General features: G+C 46.1%; 1 protein-coding gene across 8 annotated transcripts in view; it reads right to left on the bottom strand.

Moving 5' to 3' along the window:
- Positions 1–16,000, bottom strand: part of dennd1a (DENN/MADD domain containing 1A) — a 604,632-nt gene that overhangs the window by 389,688 nt on the left and 198,944 nt on the right. For all 8 annotated transcript variants that reach the window (XM_070862693.1, XM_070862695.1, XM_070862694.1 and 5 more), the window contains exon 5: positions 4,171–4,290. In XM_070862693.1, coding sequence (XP_070718794.1) covers positions 4,171–4,290 — 120 coding nt within the window. The remainder of the gene's footprint in view (positions 1–4,170; positions 4,291–16,000) is intronic.

The raw sequence follows: 16,000 nt of genomic DNA, 5'->3' as shown, positions 1-16,000 counted from the left end.
GGGGGCGGAAAGGAGATTGGGGGGCGGAAAGGAGATTGGGGGGGGGGAAGGAGATTGGGGGGGGGGAGAAGGAGATTGGGGGGGGGGGAAGGAGATTGGGGGGGGGGGAAGGAGATTGGGGGGGGGGGAAGGAGATTGGGGGGGGGGGGGAAGGAGATTGGGGGGGGGGAAGGAGATTGGGGGGGAGGAGGAGATTGGGGGGGAGGAGATTGGGGGGGAGGAGGAGATTGGGGGGTGGGGGGGGGTAAGGAGATTGGGGGGGTAAGGAGATTGGGGGGGGGGAAGGAGATTGGGGGGGGAAGGAGATTGGGGGGGGGAAGGAGATTGGGGGGGGGAAGGAGATTGGGGGGGGGGAAGGAGATTGGGGGGGGGGAAGGAGATTGGGGGGGGGGAAGGAGATTGGGGGGGGGGGAGGAGATTGGGGGGGGGAATGAGATTGGGGGGGGGAAGGAGATTGGGGGGGAAGGAGATTGGGGGGGGGAAGGAGATTGGGGGGGGGAAGGAGATTGGGGGGAGAAGGAGATTGGGGGGGGAGGAGATTGGGGGGGGGAAGGAGATTGGGGGGGGAAGGAGATTGGGGGGGGAAGGAGATTGGGGGGGGGGAAGGAGATTGGGGGGGGGAAGGAGATTGGGGGGGGGGAAGGAGATTGGGGGGGGGGGGAAGGAGATTGGGGGGGGGAAGGAGATTGGGGGGGGGAAGGAGATTGGGGGGGGGAAGGAGATTGGGGGGGGGAAGGAGATTGGGGGGGGGGAAGGAGATTGGGGGGGGGGGAAGGAGATTGGGGGGGGGAAGGAGATTGGGGGGGGGGAAGGAGATTGGGGGGGGGGGGGAAGGAGATTGGGGGGGGGAAGGAGATTGGGGGGGGGGAAGGAGATTGGGGGGGGGGGAAGGAGATTGGGGGGGGGGGAAGGAGATTGGGGGGGGGGGAAGGAGATTGGGGGGGGGAAGGAGATTGGGGGGGGGGAAGGAGATTGGGGGGGGGAAGGAGATTGGGGGGGGGGGAAGGAGATTGGGGGGGGGGAAGGAGATTGGGGGGGGGGAAGGAGATTGGGGGGGGGAAGGAGATTGGGGGGGGAAGGAGATTGGGGGGGGAAGGAGATTGGGGGGGGGGAAGGAGATTGGGGGGGAGGAGGAGATTGGGGGGTGCTTGTTGCTTTCCAAGGTGATTGGGGGGTGGGGTGGGGGGGGGGGAAGGAGAAGGGGGAGGGAGGCTGAACGGGCCGGGCCCGAGACTTTGGGCAGGGCCCGTCCCCAGCACCAGATTTACAGGTAGGTGGCGTTGGGGCGGGTCGGGGGAGGTCGGTTCGGTTCGGGCCGGGGGGAGGGAGAGGGAGGTCAGGTCGGGGGGAGGGAGATCAGGTCGGATCCAGTCTGGAGGCGGGGGGGAGCGGGTGTCGGGTCCGGTCTGGGGGCAGGGGGGGGCAGCGGGTGTCGGGTCCGGTCCGGGGGCGGGAAGCGGGAGTCGAGTCGGGTCGGGAGGAAGCAGGAGCTGGCCGTGGGAGGAGCCTTATTCATGCAGCCCCAGTGAGGCCATTCGGCTAGGGCTAGGGGCTGCGTGCTTCGGGCCCCTCCCACACAGTTTCAGGCGCTTGGAGCCTACTGCACTTGCGTGCCCACTGTAGCGCGCCTGTGCAGAGGTCCCGGCACTGTTTGCTGCGCAGGGACCTGGCTCCGCCCCCTACAGCTCCTGCTGCGCTGCGCCGAAAGCCAGAGGACCTGCAGGAAGGTGGAGAATACGGAGGTTTTTTTTAAGATGCACTTTGTGGCGCGAAAAACGGGCATCCAGGTCGGGACTGCGCCGTTCTAGGCGCGGCTCGAAACTTGGGCCCTTAATGTGTAACACACACAACTTATAATTATTTACATAATGTACATACGCACACTCTGATTAAAAAGCTTATTTAGATAAATACAGTAAATGGCCCCATGTATGGCAGGTGTCATTTAGGTGTTACGCACTTGACATTAGGAGTACATGTTAAAGGTTAAATATTTGAACAGACCTGGGCTAAGAATCAATTACTCATTAAAAGCATTGTGCATAGTGTGAGATGGCTATAAGTGCACCAAGTAGGATTTTAAGTTGTATTGCTAGGACCATCAAGTACAAAACTAAGAGGACTATGCTTATGCAATATAGAGCTCTTACAAATTCACACTTTGAGTATCATGTCAAGTTTTGGTCCCTGTAAGGCCCATGAGTTTGTATTTTTCACTTTGGAGAAACACCAGTTTAGAAGCGATGTGATTGAGATTTTTTAAATAATGAAAGGATTCAATATACTCTGCTTAGAAATGGATAGGGAGGGTCTGATTGGAAGTCATATTCATAAATCTATTTGTTTTGTTAAAAAAATATATTCACTGTGGATTTGATGGTGGCAGTTTTATTCTATTTTTATTTTGTTTATTATTTTGCTAGTACCAAGTGTCACGTCAGATGATGGCTCGGTCTCTCAATGCAGCGATACTCAATAATCACTGAAGAATTGGTAAATTGTGATCTAACTATTACAGGTTCATAATGTGATAATGTGTAACAAACCAGAAAACAGTATTACTATTAATCAGATATTACCCTAGATGTTCCATTTACCTTTTCATCCAGATTGCAAAAATGTCACATTTTATGCAACTAATTTTGGCAATCACAACTTTTTGCCACAAAACACTGAAACAAATATATTCTTAGAATTTTTTTTAAGTTGCAATGTTGCAGTAGCTGTAGAATTTAGGAAACAAATTTAAGCTACAGCTAGATCTTAAACTTACAGAATCTTATTCTGATCATCAATTTCATAAAATAAATCAACCAGAAATATTTCACACTCAGCTTTATTAGGAACCAGTATTGCAAATATCAACAGTTCAATTCTTTCACCGGCAGATTCATACTGTAAATGTCTTCAGTACTACACTAAGTTTTAGGTTTTATGAATAGAGAATTAAAGCTTGCTCCTTATTTATGCATCAAATCAAAGCGTTATAAAATTACTGAAATATTTACTTACTTACATCTGTTTCATGACCATTTTATTCAAAGAACACAATGCCGCAATGAAAGATACTGCAAACTGGAATACTGTACAGAATACATTTGCTCCAACCTAAATATAGATCAGAGTCTGGATGGGGCTAAGTCAACTGAATAGGGCATAATTACACAAACTAGCACAGAAGACAATGGGTCAAATTGCCCTGCACCCCGATTGGGGGCAATAACCCTCCAGGGCCGGAACTTTTAGCACCCGGCGTGGAAGCCCCTCCCCCGCCATGGAATTGCCCCTACAGCCCCCTGAAAGGAACTGGAGCGCAATCTCCCGCGCTCGACTTCCTTTCGGGGCAGTAACCAGGGCGCTACTGGGGCATTGAGGGAAGCGTTACGTGGATGCCCCCGCGTAGTGCTGACGGGCTTCAACGCCCCTCCCCTTCGCAACTGGGCCAGCAGCCCGGCACCCAAGACGGCATTGTCTGGGTTGCACGATGGCAACTCAGACAATGCTAGGGCTGCCATCGTCGAACCGGCCAACAAAAAAAGATGGAGCCCGGGGGGGGGGGGGGCCACCTCTTTAAACACCGCCCCAAGAGCGGATGTCGATCAGCTTCACAACCCGCGAGGCTGGCGTTGATATCCGCTTATGCCAGCCTCGCGGGGTCGCAGGGTGGTAGGAGGTTGCCACACAAGGCGATGACGTCATCGCCAAGTGCGCGGAGGCCCGGGACTCTAACCGTGGGACGCAGAGCTGCCATTGCAGTGCCTCCGCAAACTCCCGGGCAATTTCCCAGGACGCAGTAGCACCCCCCTCCCGTAGGTGAAAACTGTTTTGCCGGAAGTGCTAAAGGGGCAGTATTCTTTTAATTTTTTCAGTTTTTACTGAAGGTAAATAGGTTCAACAAACTAACAGGATAAAACAATACCAAGAAGCCTGCATTATTTATTTTAAAAAGGCCATTGCCCAATACAAATTTGAAACTACTATACACGAAAGAGCCGCATAATCACAGAGGGTCCTTGTCCCCAAAACAATGCACTTAGGGCTGACCCCTTAGTACAATGACCTGTCGGGAAAGGATACGAGAATCGTGCCTATCAGCTGAAATGTGATGTTTGTCACAAACCAGAGGCTAATGTTGTTTTCCATGGTTATATATATGCTTTGCGGTCTCACCTTAGGATACAGAAGCAAGTTTTGGCCCCAGAAGATAAGCGACAGAATCCAAACCTCTGCTTGCTGTCAATGTCAGTGAGTACAAATGTAAAGTTCTGGCCAACTTGACTGACTGTAAGGCTGAAAGAGAGAACAAAGCAGAAGTGTATTTTCAACTGACCATGAGATAAAGACGTCTAATCAAATCATGTCAGTGAACCAGCATAGCTGAACTCCACTCAGAGATTTTCTCAAATAAACTTTTAAAAGTAATGCTATCGACAATTTACAAATGTTTCATCTTTCAACATAATTATATTAATTATACAGTGAAGTTGATGTGTATACCGGAAGTATTCTTATGAACTTTTTTCAACAAAATTATGTCAGAATATGAAGGTTCTCTTGCATTAATTGCACCCTTTAGACAAAAGGAGCCCACTGCAATGCTGTATCTTTGATATTATGCACCCATTATTCTGCATTACCTTATTTCCCTCACCTGTACAACCAATGCTCCACAACAGAAAATAACCCAGGCCAAGTTATAGAAATAAGTTTGTCACTATCCAAAATAAGATGTTTATGGGGTTCATCATTCATTATACACATATTTATGCATGCATGCCATAATTGTCAATATACTGGCCAACGGGTTGATCGAATGGCAGTTCACAGTGAGGTCACCTATGCCTCATCCTCTTTTCCTTTCTTTCCAAATATTTTTAATATTAAAACCAACGTCCTTGGCTTTTTTAGCTTCTATTCTATTTCTCTTCCTTTACATTTCTCCATTTATTTCTGATTAAATATATCTTTATCCCTCCATTGTTGCTTTTTTCCTTTAATGTTTCTGCTATATGCCTGTAGCTTATCTCTGCTCTTAGTGTTCTCCAGCTTTATCTCTAATGTCACCTCTGTGTTTCTCTATCTTTTAGCTCTGTATTGCTATTACATCCAAACTCTATCCCTCAGCTTCCAAAGTTACAGACCTTGGGTCAGGCTGTCAACACAAATGCCACATACATGCTGCTGCCAGTATGATGCCAGAACAATGCTGCAAACACATTTAAAAATTAGTCTTCAACTATATTGGAAATGACAGAGAACTGCCAAAGCCAAAACAAACAATTTTTTCTCTCTTTGCTTCATACAAAGGTTATTTCAAACAATTATAACACAAGAATATGTGGACAACACATAGTTAAAGGTTGTTGCAGGCTTAAAACTCATTCAAACTTTATATTCAAAAGGGAGTTAGATGTGGCCCTTATGGCAAAAGGGATCAAGGGGTATGGAGAGAAAGCAGGAATGGGGTGCTGAAGTTGCATGCTCAGCCATGTTCATATTGAATTGTGGTGCAGGCTCGAAGGGCCGAATGGCCTGCTCCTGCATCTATTTTCTATGTTTCTATGTTTAAAACAATTTTGAGCAAGTCATACATCTGTAATTCACACCTGGCGACAGGAATATCATCTTAAATTTAATTTCCGATGCCAGTTATATGGGTCACAACTTATCTCTACTCTAGCTTCCAAATTGTTCAATCAGTTCATCTCACCAAAGCAGATTCTCAGAGAATCAGAAAGAGTAATTGGAATCAACTGTCCAAATTGCATTTAAAGCACTGACAGTACAACTCTGGACTGTGCATTAAAGGGCCTTAAAATCACAGCTAAGGTACACACTGAAAATGTTGAAATAAATATCCAAAATGTTGAAAAGAACAGAAGAACATTTTCTTCCAGATTAGTCAGTATAAGGTAGGCCACGCTGCAGAATTAAATCTAAAACCAAATGTTTTCACTGTCACAATAACAGTTTGCATTAGATTTTGTCAATTTACCCCAATAAAAGCTAACAAAGAGAATATGAAATTAAGAGCACATTGAACGAAGAGTAAAGTAGCAGACTAAATAGAAAGTTGGTTACAATAGTGAACAAAAGTGATATTAATCTGGAAGTGTGACTATTGGTGTACTGGGGTTGAATCCCACAGCTTTGAGCGCACTTTTGCTGTGTCACCCGTCTTCACTGACTCCCAGTCGTCCAATGGCTCCAATTAAAAATATTCATCCTTGTGTCTAAATCCCTCCCTGTGTTCATACGCTCCTCCAGCTCCACAGATATTTCTCCCCACCACGGCAAATTTCCATTCCTGACTCTTGCCAGTTTTGTGCGCCCCATCCCATTACCCTACCATTTAGCTGCCTCTCCACCTACCACTCACCTTCAAGATCCTCACTAAAACCCACCTCTTGGACCAAGCTTTTGTGCACCCCTACTAATATCTTCTACTTTGGACCGGCGTCCATTTTTGTCTTTACATGTCTGTAATGTACCTTGGAATGTTTTTTTCAACGTTAAAGATTTTATATCAATACGAGTTGTTGTACTGTTTTGGGGACAGTGGTGGAGTGTTGGAAGATAAGGGAGAGAGGCAATTATTACAAAAAACATACAAGCTATTCCAAGTAAAGTACTGAAAGGGCTAAATAGAAAGCTCTTAAATGTGCTGTAAGAACTTCAAAGACTAGTTTTTTTGTTGAAGAACAAATTCAAATAATGACCAAGAATAAGGGCTCCATTTCCCTCAATGCCATAGTTTCTCCGTTCTATTTTTTGAAATTGGTGCCCGTGCAGCCTGTCCTTTAGCTTCGGGGGGTTGGAGCGCCTAATAAATGATGCCCCCTCTGCACAGGCGCAAAAAAAAAAGGAGTTTTTTTGACGTGACTGGGATGGGTGTGCATGCCCAGTACAGCTCCCGATCTGCATCCGACCATTTTTAAAGAGCCAGTTGTGTGCGAGAACTTTAATTCTCATTGGAACAATCGGAACTGCAGTACAAGATGCAACACGGCTCAAGGACCAAGAATTTTTACAGTATGAAGTGGAGGCACTTGTTACTGTGATTGAGCCCAGATGGCACAAGCTGGACACCAGCAGAGGTCACACAAAAGTTTCACCAAAAGAAATGAAGAAACGCTGGAACCAACTTGCAGAAGATTACTGCGCAATGGTGACCATCCTGAGGTCTGGAGGCCAGTGCAAAAAGTGGTAGGACCTTGGTCAAGTAGTTAGTGTAAGTAATATTTTCATTTATTCAATGAAATTGCAATTGTAAATGTGACCGCCTGCATATGTCCCACCCAGCAGAAAGCCACCCTCTCTAAAAAGTTCTATTTTCATCTCTGCAGAGGAAGGTGGCACACGACAAAAGGGAAAGAACTCAAACAGGAGGAGGCCCGCTGACAAATCTGCACCCACTGACTACACTTCGAAGATGGGTCCTGCTTGGAGAAAAGCAGCCACCACTGCACAAGCCGTGCCCACATTCGAGGGAGAGGGCAAGTCCTGCAAATTCCACGGTCTGGCTTTGCTAAATGTTAAGTACTGCACGGGCTAGCCATGCCTCGGTTCATGGGGATGTCTCCGTCAGCTGCGCTTCGGTTGATACAATGTGCGATCATTCATCGTGGTCCTTCAAATCAGCCTGCTGCCTGTGCTGTGTGAGCCTACTGATGCCACCCTGCCCCCTCCTCTGCTGTTCACCAATTGTCTGTTCTGTTGTATTTTGCAGAACTTGAGGACAACCCTGACGATGCAGAAGATGATTCAGACGAGGACGAGCCTGAAGGAGAACATCTTCCAATCCCACCTTCCAAACTAAGAGCATTGGGGGAGTGGGGGGAGAAAAGAGAGATGATGGATGAAACACTCACTGTTGTACTCACTCTAAAGGAGGTGCAGGTGCAACCCATTGAGGTGCCAGCCCCTTTCCTGAGCGATACAAGTGTTCAAGTGTTGCTGGGACATTCCATGGTTTCCCACAGTCCGAGGCTGCGAGTCTTTGTGGGATGCTGTGAGCCACACCCAGGGTGAGGTGGGGAAGGAAAGCTCGACCGCGCTCTCCTGAGGTGCAGGATCAAACAGATGTAGTTCAGATGATGGCAATGTGTGGGGAGAGCATTAACCTTACACGCGATCATTCCTGGACACCATCAGTGGGGTGGGTGATGAGGTAGCAGGACTGTCGGGAGAAGTAACAGCAATCTCACGTGAAATGGGAACGATGTCCAGGACGATGAATGGGGGAATATCTCAATTAGCTGAAACCATGTAAGTGACCATAAGGACATAAGAAATAGGAGCAGGAGTAGGCCATACGGCCCCTCGAGCCTGTTCTGCCATTCAATAAGATCATGGCTGATCTGATCATGGACTCAGCTCCACTTCCCTGCCCGCTCCCTGTAACCCCCTATCATTTAAGAAACTGTCTATATCTGTCATAAATTTATTCAATGTCCCAGCATCCACAGCTCTCTGAGGCAGCGAATTCCACAGATTTACAACCCTTTGAGAGAAGAAATTTCTCCTCATTTCTGTTTTAAATGGGCAGCCCCTTATTCTAAGATCATGCCCTCCAGTTCTAGTCTCCTACATCAGTGGAAACATCCTCTCTGCATCCACCTTGTCAAGCCCCCTCATTATCTTGTACATTTCGATAAGATCACCTCTCATTCTTCTGAATTCCAATGAGAAGAGGCCCAACCTACTCAACCTTTCCTCATAAGTCAACCCCCTGACCCCCAGAATCAACCTAGTGAACCTTCTCTGAACTGCTTCCAAAGCAAGTATATCCTTTCATAAATTTGGAAACCAAAACTGCATGCAATATTCCAGGTGTGGCCTCATCAATACCTTATATAGCTGCAACAAGATTTCCCCGCTTTTATACTCCATCCCCTTTGCAATAAAGGCCAAGATACCATTGGCCTTCCTGATCACTTGCTTTACCTGCATACTATCCTTTTGTGTTTCATGCACAAGTACCCCCAGGTCCCGCTGTACTGCGGCACTTTGCAATCTTTCTCCATTTAAATAATAACTTGCTCTTTGAATTTTTCTGCCAAAGTGCATGACCTCACACTTTCCAATATTATACTCCATCTGCCAAATTTTTGCCCACTCCCTTAGCCTGCCTATGTCCTTTTGCAGATTTTTTGCGTCCTCCTCACACGTTGCTTTTCCTCCCATCTTTGTATCGTCAGCAAACTTGGCTACATTACACTCGGTCCCTTCTTCCAAGTCGTTAATATAGATTGTAAATAGTTGGGGTCCCAGCACTGATCCCTGCGGCACCCCACTAGTTACTGATTGCCAACCAGAGAATGAACCATTTATCCCGACTCTCTGTTCTCTGTTAGTTAGTCAATCTATCCATGCTAATATATTACCCCCAACCCCATGAACATTTATCTTGTGGCACCTTGTCAAATGCCTTCTGGAAGTCCAAATACACCACATCCACTGGTTTCCCTTTATCCACCCTGTTCGTTACATCCTCAAAGAATTCCAGCAAATTTGTCAAACATGACTTCTCCTTCATAAATTCATGCTAACTCTGCCTGACCGAATTTTGCTTATCCAAATGTCCTGCTACTGCTTCTTTAATAATGTACTCCAACATTTTCCCAACCACAGATGTTAATTGGTCTATAGTTTCCTGCTTTTTGTCTGCCTCCTTTTTTAAATAGTGGCGTTACATTTGCAATTTTCCAATCTGATGGGACCTCCCCAGAATCCAGGGAGTTTTGGTAAATTACAACCAATGCATTCACAATCCATGCCGCTATTTTACTTAAGACCCTAGGATGCAAGCCATCAGCTCCAGGGGATTTATCTGCCTTTAGTTCCATTATCTTACTGAGTGCCACCTCCTTAGTGATTGTGTTAAGGTCCTCCCCTCCTATAGCTCCTAGACTATCCATTGTCGGAATATTGTTAGTGTCCTCTACCGTAAAGACTGATACAAAATATTTGTTCAGAGTTTCTGCCATCTCCATGTTCCCCTTTACGAATTCCCCAGTCTCGTCCTCTAAGGGACTAACATTAACTTTAACCACCCTTTTCCTTTTTATATACCTATTGAAACTCTTGCTATCTGTTTTTATATTTTGCGCGAGTTTACTTTCATAGTCCACCTATGAAGGAGGGAGTGTCAGGGATGATGCAAACACTAGGGAGGGAGGGAATGTCACAGGTAGTTGAGATGGTTTTGCTCAACACAAGGGAGGGAATGTTGCAGTTCATCGAGACACTGGCAGGGCACATGAGGGAGGGAATGTCGGAGTTAGCTGCTGCAATAAGGGAACATGCCCAGACCCTGCACCCATTGACAGAATCAACTGCCACTCTCACACCAATCTGAAGAGGCCCAAGTTGGGCCTTCCACAATACCGCCTGCCGCGCCGCCCACCCCCCCAAATCAACAAGTGCGCATTATCCGAGATGTTCGAAAGAATAAGCTTGGTACCAACCCGAGAAATGCTGCACCACCGCCTGTGGTCAGGGGTGGAGTCAACAAGACCAAGCGCAGCAGGCGGTCTTAGAATAAGGTGGAGGAGAGATGGGTGCAGCCTTTCTTTGCTGTTGTTGTTACTGTTGTAACTGTTCTCAAATTAAAAGTTTTTTGTAAGTTATGTAAATTTACAAGTTTAAAAGTTTGTAAGTGATCTTAACTGAAAACTTTAAAGTGTGAAACAAGAATATTTTTATTAAAGTCAAGTACAAACAAGTGTTTGTTGAACTTTTGAATCAAATATATTTTAAATTATAACTGAATAATTTCCATTATTTGTTCCATTAACACAACATTATGGAACAGGTCCAAACAGTAAACATGACCCATTTGGAATAGTTGCCGCTGAGCCTTCAGGCAGCAAAGCGTTCACGGATGAGTTGCTGGCGCAAGGCTCGAGCAATGGTTAAAGGGGCACGACGACCCGCCCTCCTCTGCCATCATGTTCCCGGTTTAGGTAGTTGCATGGCTTTCTCGTCATCTGCATCTTCCTCCTCATCATCAGCCACTCTCACCTCAGGCAGGTCTTCTACTACCAGCTGCTGTTGCCTCATGATGGCTAAGTTATGCAGCATGCAGCACACAACAGTGAACTGACTGACAATCTCAGGGGAGTATTGCAAGTAGCCTCCGGAATGGTCCAGGCATCGGAAACGCTATTTCAAGATGCCAATCGTCCTATTACGCTGTGGGTCGCAACGTGCGCCATGCTGTATTACCGGTCAGCTTCCGTCCAGGTTACACGTGGGGCGTCATGAGCCAGGTGGAGAGGCCGTACCCTTTGTCTCCCAGTAGCCAGCTCTGCCCTTCTGGCTGCTGCTGAAACATGGCAGATATAGCACTCTTGCATAGGATGAACGCATCATGGATGCTCCCAGGATATCTTGCATTAACTGACATGATGTGATGCATGTCATCACACACGAGCTGCACATTAACGGAGAGGAAGCCTTTTCTGTTCCTGTAGATCTCAGAATCCTCCAAAGGGGCTCGCAAGGCGATGTGGGTGCAATCAATGCAGCACTGTACCTTTGGGAAGCCAGAAATCCTGGAGAAGCCCACAGCCCTTTCACGCATTGCCTGGGCAGTCATGGGGAACTTTATGTAGTCATTCCGAATGCAGATATGTGTTGCATGTTGAGAAATGGCGCACACATCCCCAGTTATGGCCTGGAACGATCCAGATGCATAGAATAAAAGTGCAGCTATAACCTTCACTTCAACTGACAAAGCAGTCTACCTGACGCTTCTAGGTTGCAGGTCTGCTTTTACTAACTCACAGATCTCAGTTACAACTTCTTTGTGGAAACGCAGCCTTCTGACACAGTCTGCATCACTCAGGTGCAGGTATGAATGCCTGTCTCTATCTAACCAACGTAGGTAAGGCCTCCTGCCCATCATTCTACGTGCTCTGAGGTTCCTCATGTGATGACGTTGAATCAATCGTCTCCTCTGCAGCACCATTATGCAGAAGGCTTGCACGAGGTATGGCGTTGTCAGTACTGCCTCCATGATTAAATTGTACCTTTGCAAGAAGCTTAAAACAGCAGGCAGGACAAACGTCTTTGTTGGCTCTCTCCTCAAGGTTGATTATAGAAACATAGAAAATAGGTGCAGGAGTAGGCCATTCGGCCCTTCGAGCCTGCACCACCATTCAAAATGCTCAGTCCTATATGGCTTACCCCTTATCCTTAGACTGTGCCCCCTGGTTCTGGACTTCCTGAACATCGGGAACATTCTTCCTGCATCTAACCTGTCCAATCCCATCAGAATTCTATATGTTTCTATGAAATCCCCTCACATTCTTCCAAATTCCAGTGAATATAAGCCGAGTCGATCCAGTCTTTCTTCATATGTCAGTCCTGCCATCCCGAGAATCAGTCTGGTGAATCTTCGCTGCACACCATCAATAAGAATGTCCTTCCTCAGATTAGGAGACCAAAACTGCACACAATATTCAAGGTGTGGTTTCACCAAGGCCCTGTACAACTGCAGCAAGACCTCCCCGCTATGAAGGCCAACATGCCATTTGCTTTCTTAACCGCCTGCTGTACCTGCATGCCAACTTTCAATGACTGATGTACCATGACACCCAGGTCTCATTGCACCTCCCCTTTTACTAATCTGTCACCACTCAGATAATAATCTGCCTTCCTATTTTTGCCACCAAAGTGGATAACCTCACACTTATCCACATTATACTGCATCTGCCATGCATTTGCCCACTCACCGAACCTGTCCAAGTCACGCTGCAGCCTCTTAGCATCCTCCTCACAGCTCATACAGCCACCCAGCTTAGTGTCATCTGCAAAACTTGGAGATATTACATTCAATTCCTTCATCTAAATCATTAATATATATTGTAAATAGCTGGGGTCGCAGCACTGAACCTTGCGGTACCCCACTAGTCACTGCCTGCCATTCTGAGAAGGACCAGTTTCTTCCCACTCTTTGCTTCCTGCCTGCCCTCGTATGGACCACACCCAGGTCTGAGCATGCGAAATAGGCTTGCTTAGATCGGGAGACTCCCCTGCCCCCCTCTCCCCCCCACCCCCCCACCCCGCCCCACCACCGGGCTTCATTTGATGGTGCTTGCTGCACAGTGTAAGGGTTCTCATCCCTTCGGTGCGGCTTCCATGCTGTCGCCGCCCACCCCACCCCCAGCATCCAGCCCCCTGGGCTTCTTTTGAAGCCGAGCCCTTAGCCAGTGTCCAGGCGAGGGATTCAGCCGGTTGACGCTCCGACCCTCGAGCCAGGTGGAGAGATGTCCGGTGATGACGTGGCACTTGTTAAAAAATCCAAAATTAAAGAATTGTATGAAACTTCCATTTTCTGCGTTTTCAATTGGAAAAAATTAAGCTTGATGATGCATATTTAATGTGTTATTGACTCCCTCCAAAGCATAAAAACAATGGCGTCTTTCTGCGCCGATTTTTTGATGTGCCCTGGTTTTTTCTTAAGTGCCCAGGAGGTTTTTTGGGAGTGGTCACATACGCCATCCTTGGAAAAAGGTAAGTTGGCCAAACTTGCCAAATGTGAAGGACTGGCTCAGACGTCAGGTTACGCCCCCATGACGCAAAACAAAACAAACCCCCAAAAATCGTAACTAACTGAGTTACGCTGGCGCACAATCTTTGGAGAAACTTGGATTTTTAAAAAATTTAGGCCAAAAAAAAGCGGTGCGCGCCAAAAGAACGGCGCAAATCACTGGAGAAAATTGAGACCTAAAGATGTAATAAATCAATAGTGAAATGTCTCATGGAAATACGGAATTCGTGGAACTGTGCTTTCATCACTCCTGTGGCAATAAGAACAGTGCCAACATCTGGCCATAGAAAAGCAATGTCAGAATTTAACATTGGTCAATTATGTGTGGGAGAGATATAATGCTGGTGGCAAAGAATAATGGGAAATGCGGACACTCATTTTAAGCCAGTGAGTTAATTTAACAACATAGTTCGATAAAAATTGTACATGCAAGAATGTAGCGTTCCTTTTTCTTGTATTGAGACTACCAGTTCAGGCTAATCCTTTCCAGATATTTTTCCAAAAAAGAGATGTATTTTAATGGTAGTTACAGCTTCTCCCAAAATCGAAAAAAAGTGCCTACAAATAACATGTGCTAACTCACCAAAGACAGAGATTATTTCATGTAGGGTGAACATTAAGGTCAGAAACAATAGTAACCAGTCTGATTATTTTAGTCGCTCCAATGGTATTGGCTCAGATTTTGCAGTAGAAATAATGGTGAGGCTAACAACATTCACCATTATTAAGGAGCAAATCGGACAGCAACTTCCTCTAGAAGTTGTGTGACTACAGTATCTCGCTGAGAGACTCGGCATTAAAATACATGGAATGGCGTGAAGTTGCCGCACTTAGTTGATAGATAACCGCTAAACTTGCCTTGAAAATGTTGGGGCTCATCTATTCAAGTGGAGGTGAATTTTTAACCAAGTGATAAGTTTTAATTACTGTCAAACAACCTCGCTGGCACTGAGAATTAACTTTTGCAAGTGTGGAGTCCCATTCCTTCAGATTTAAATTATTAGAGATTTTTAAAAAATTTAAATTGTTAATTTTTTTAAAACTTTTATTTCTTTCTCTCAAAACCCCATCTTTCCTTCCCTCTCTTTATTTTACTTTTTACATGATTTGACATGGAACTAAATATTCCAACTTACACTTCCTGGTTTAGACTCTGCATATCTCAATAAGGATTCTTCAATCTGATTAGTTAAGGAGACATACCATTGCTTGTCCTGTTCACACAGGCCCCAGACCCCCTGTAGAGGGCGCCATGCTGTTTTGGCTCTCGAATAACCGCAAGTTCCAGTGGAAAAGCCCACAGAAAGATTGTGGCCTAGTGTAAGTGTTTGTTTGCCGCTGACTACAAAATCCGGGCCAATGTGTTGGAATTTAACGTTATGTAGCACTTGCCACTATTGGTGCTGTCGTGTAAGGCAGGCCTACCAGCAAATACCGGCCACTCAAAGTGCAAATCAGGGGCAGCTGACAGAGCTCTTTTCAATCTGTAGGCAATATGATAGTACAAAAGGCCATCTTTTTAAAGCAAATAAAAGATGGTCAATGATGCCATCTGCAGCCAAGTAAAATCCATGAAAAGCTACTTGCTTACATTAACACTTCGAAACACCAAGCTGGCACCAACAGCATTTACTGCAATTTTGGTGCCAGCACATTGAAAACTTTGGCGCACTACCAGGATCCAAAGTGCAATGTAGAAACAACAGTAATCAGGAGACCAGAGTTCCCAGTCTCAACTGACCTTCATGCTTAGGGTTTCACTTAAAACAACTCATCTGGGAAGGGACGGATTCTTTCCTGTACTATGCTAGTACATCTCTTGGAAAATCAGCCAGTGATATCACTGTAGACAGACTAGAGTATCCACCCTAAGCATAGTGCAGATGTAATGAGAAGAAATACTAAATTTTAGGCAATTTTAATCATTATCATCATTTTTTTCCCACTTGTTTGGAAATTGTGAATGATCTATTCTGCTCTCAACATGTTCTGGGATCACACCACTATTCTTTGGCAATATCTGGCTCTTTGGCTCGGAGACTCAGTGTGCTTGCTGACTTATCCCTCAGGTTCCTCGGTTTGAATCCACTCCAGATTAATTGGAAAAACAATCCTCTTTTTGGTTAAAGTTCTATATGGAATTAATTTTGCCCATCTGAATCCATTTCTCAGCAGGCATAAGCTCACTGGATACAGTTGCAACTTTCAATGTAAAATGGCAATCTCTTTTGGAGAAGTCACAAGGAGATGGAACGGGAGTGCTTCAATGGTGTTGTTGCAGATCACCCAGAGGATTGGCTAAAATGCATTGTTTGAGCAAAGAGGGAGCTTACACTACATCTAACTTTGAGGAACACCTCCCTTCAGAGTGTATGGGGGCCAGGCCTCTTGGCCGTCCCGACCTGTGTGAACGCCTGGGCGCCGCCGGGGAGAGGTCTGCAC

Source organism: Pristiophorus japonicus, chromosome 20, assembly GCF_044704955.1.
Source record: "Pristiophorus japonicus isolate sPriJap1 chromosome 20, sPriJap1.hap1, whole genome shotgun sequence".
Taxonomy (NCBI): Eukaryota; Metazoa; Chordata; class Chondrichthyes; family Pristiophoridae; genus Pristiophorus; species Pristiophorus japonicus.
The sequence above is the reverse complement of the archived record's forward strand: the minus strand, read 5'-3'. Positions and strand labels throughout refer to the sequence as shown.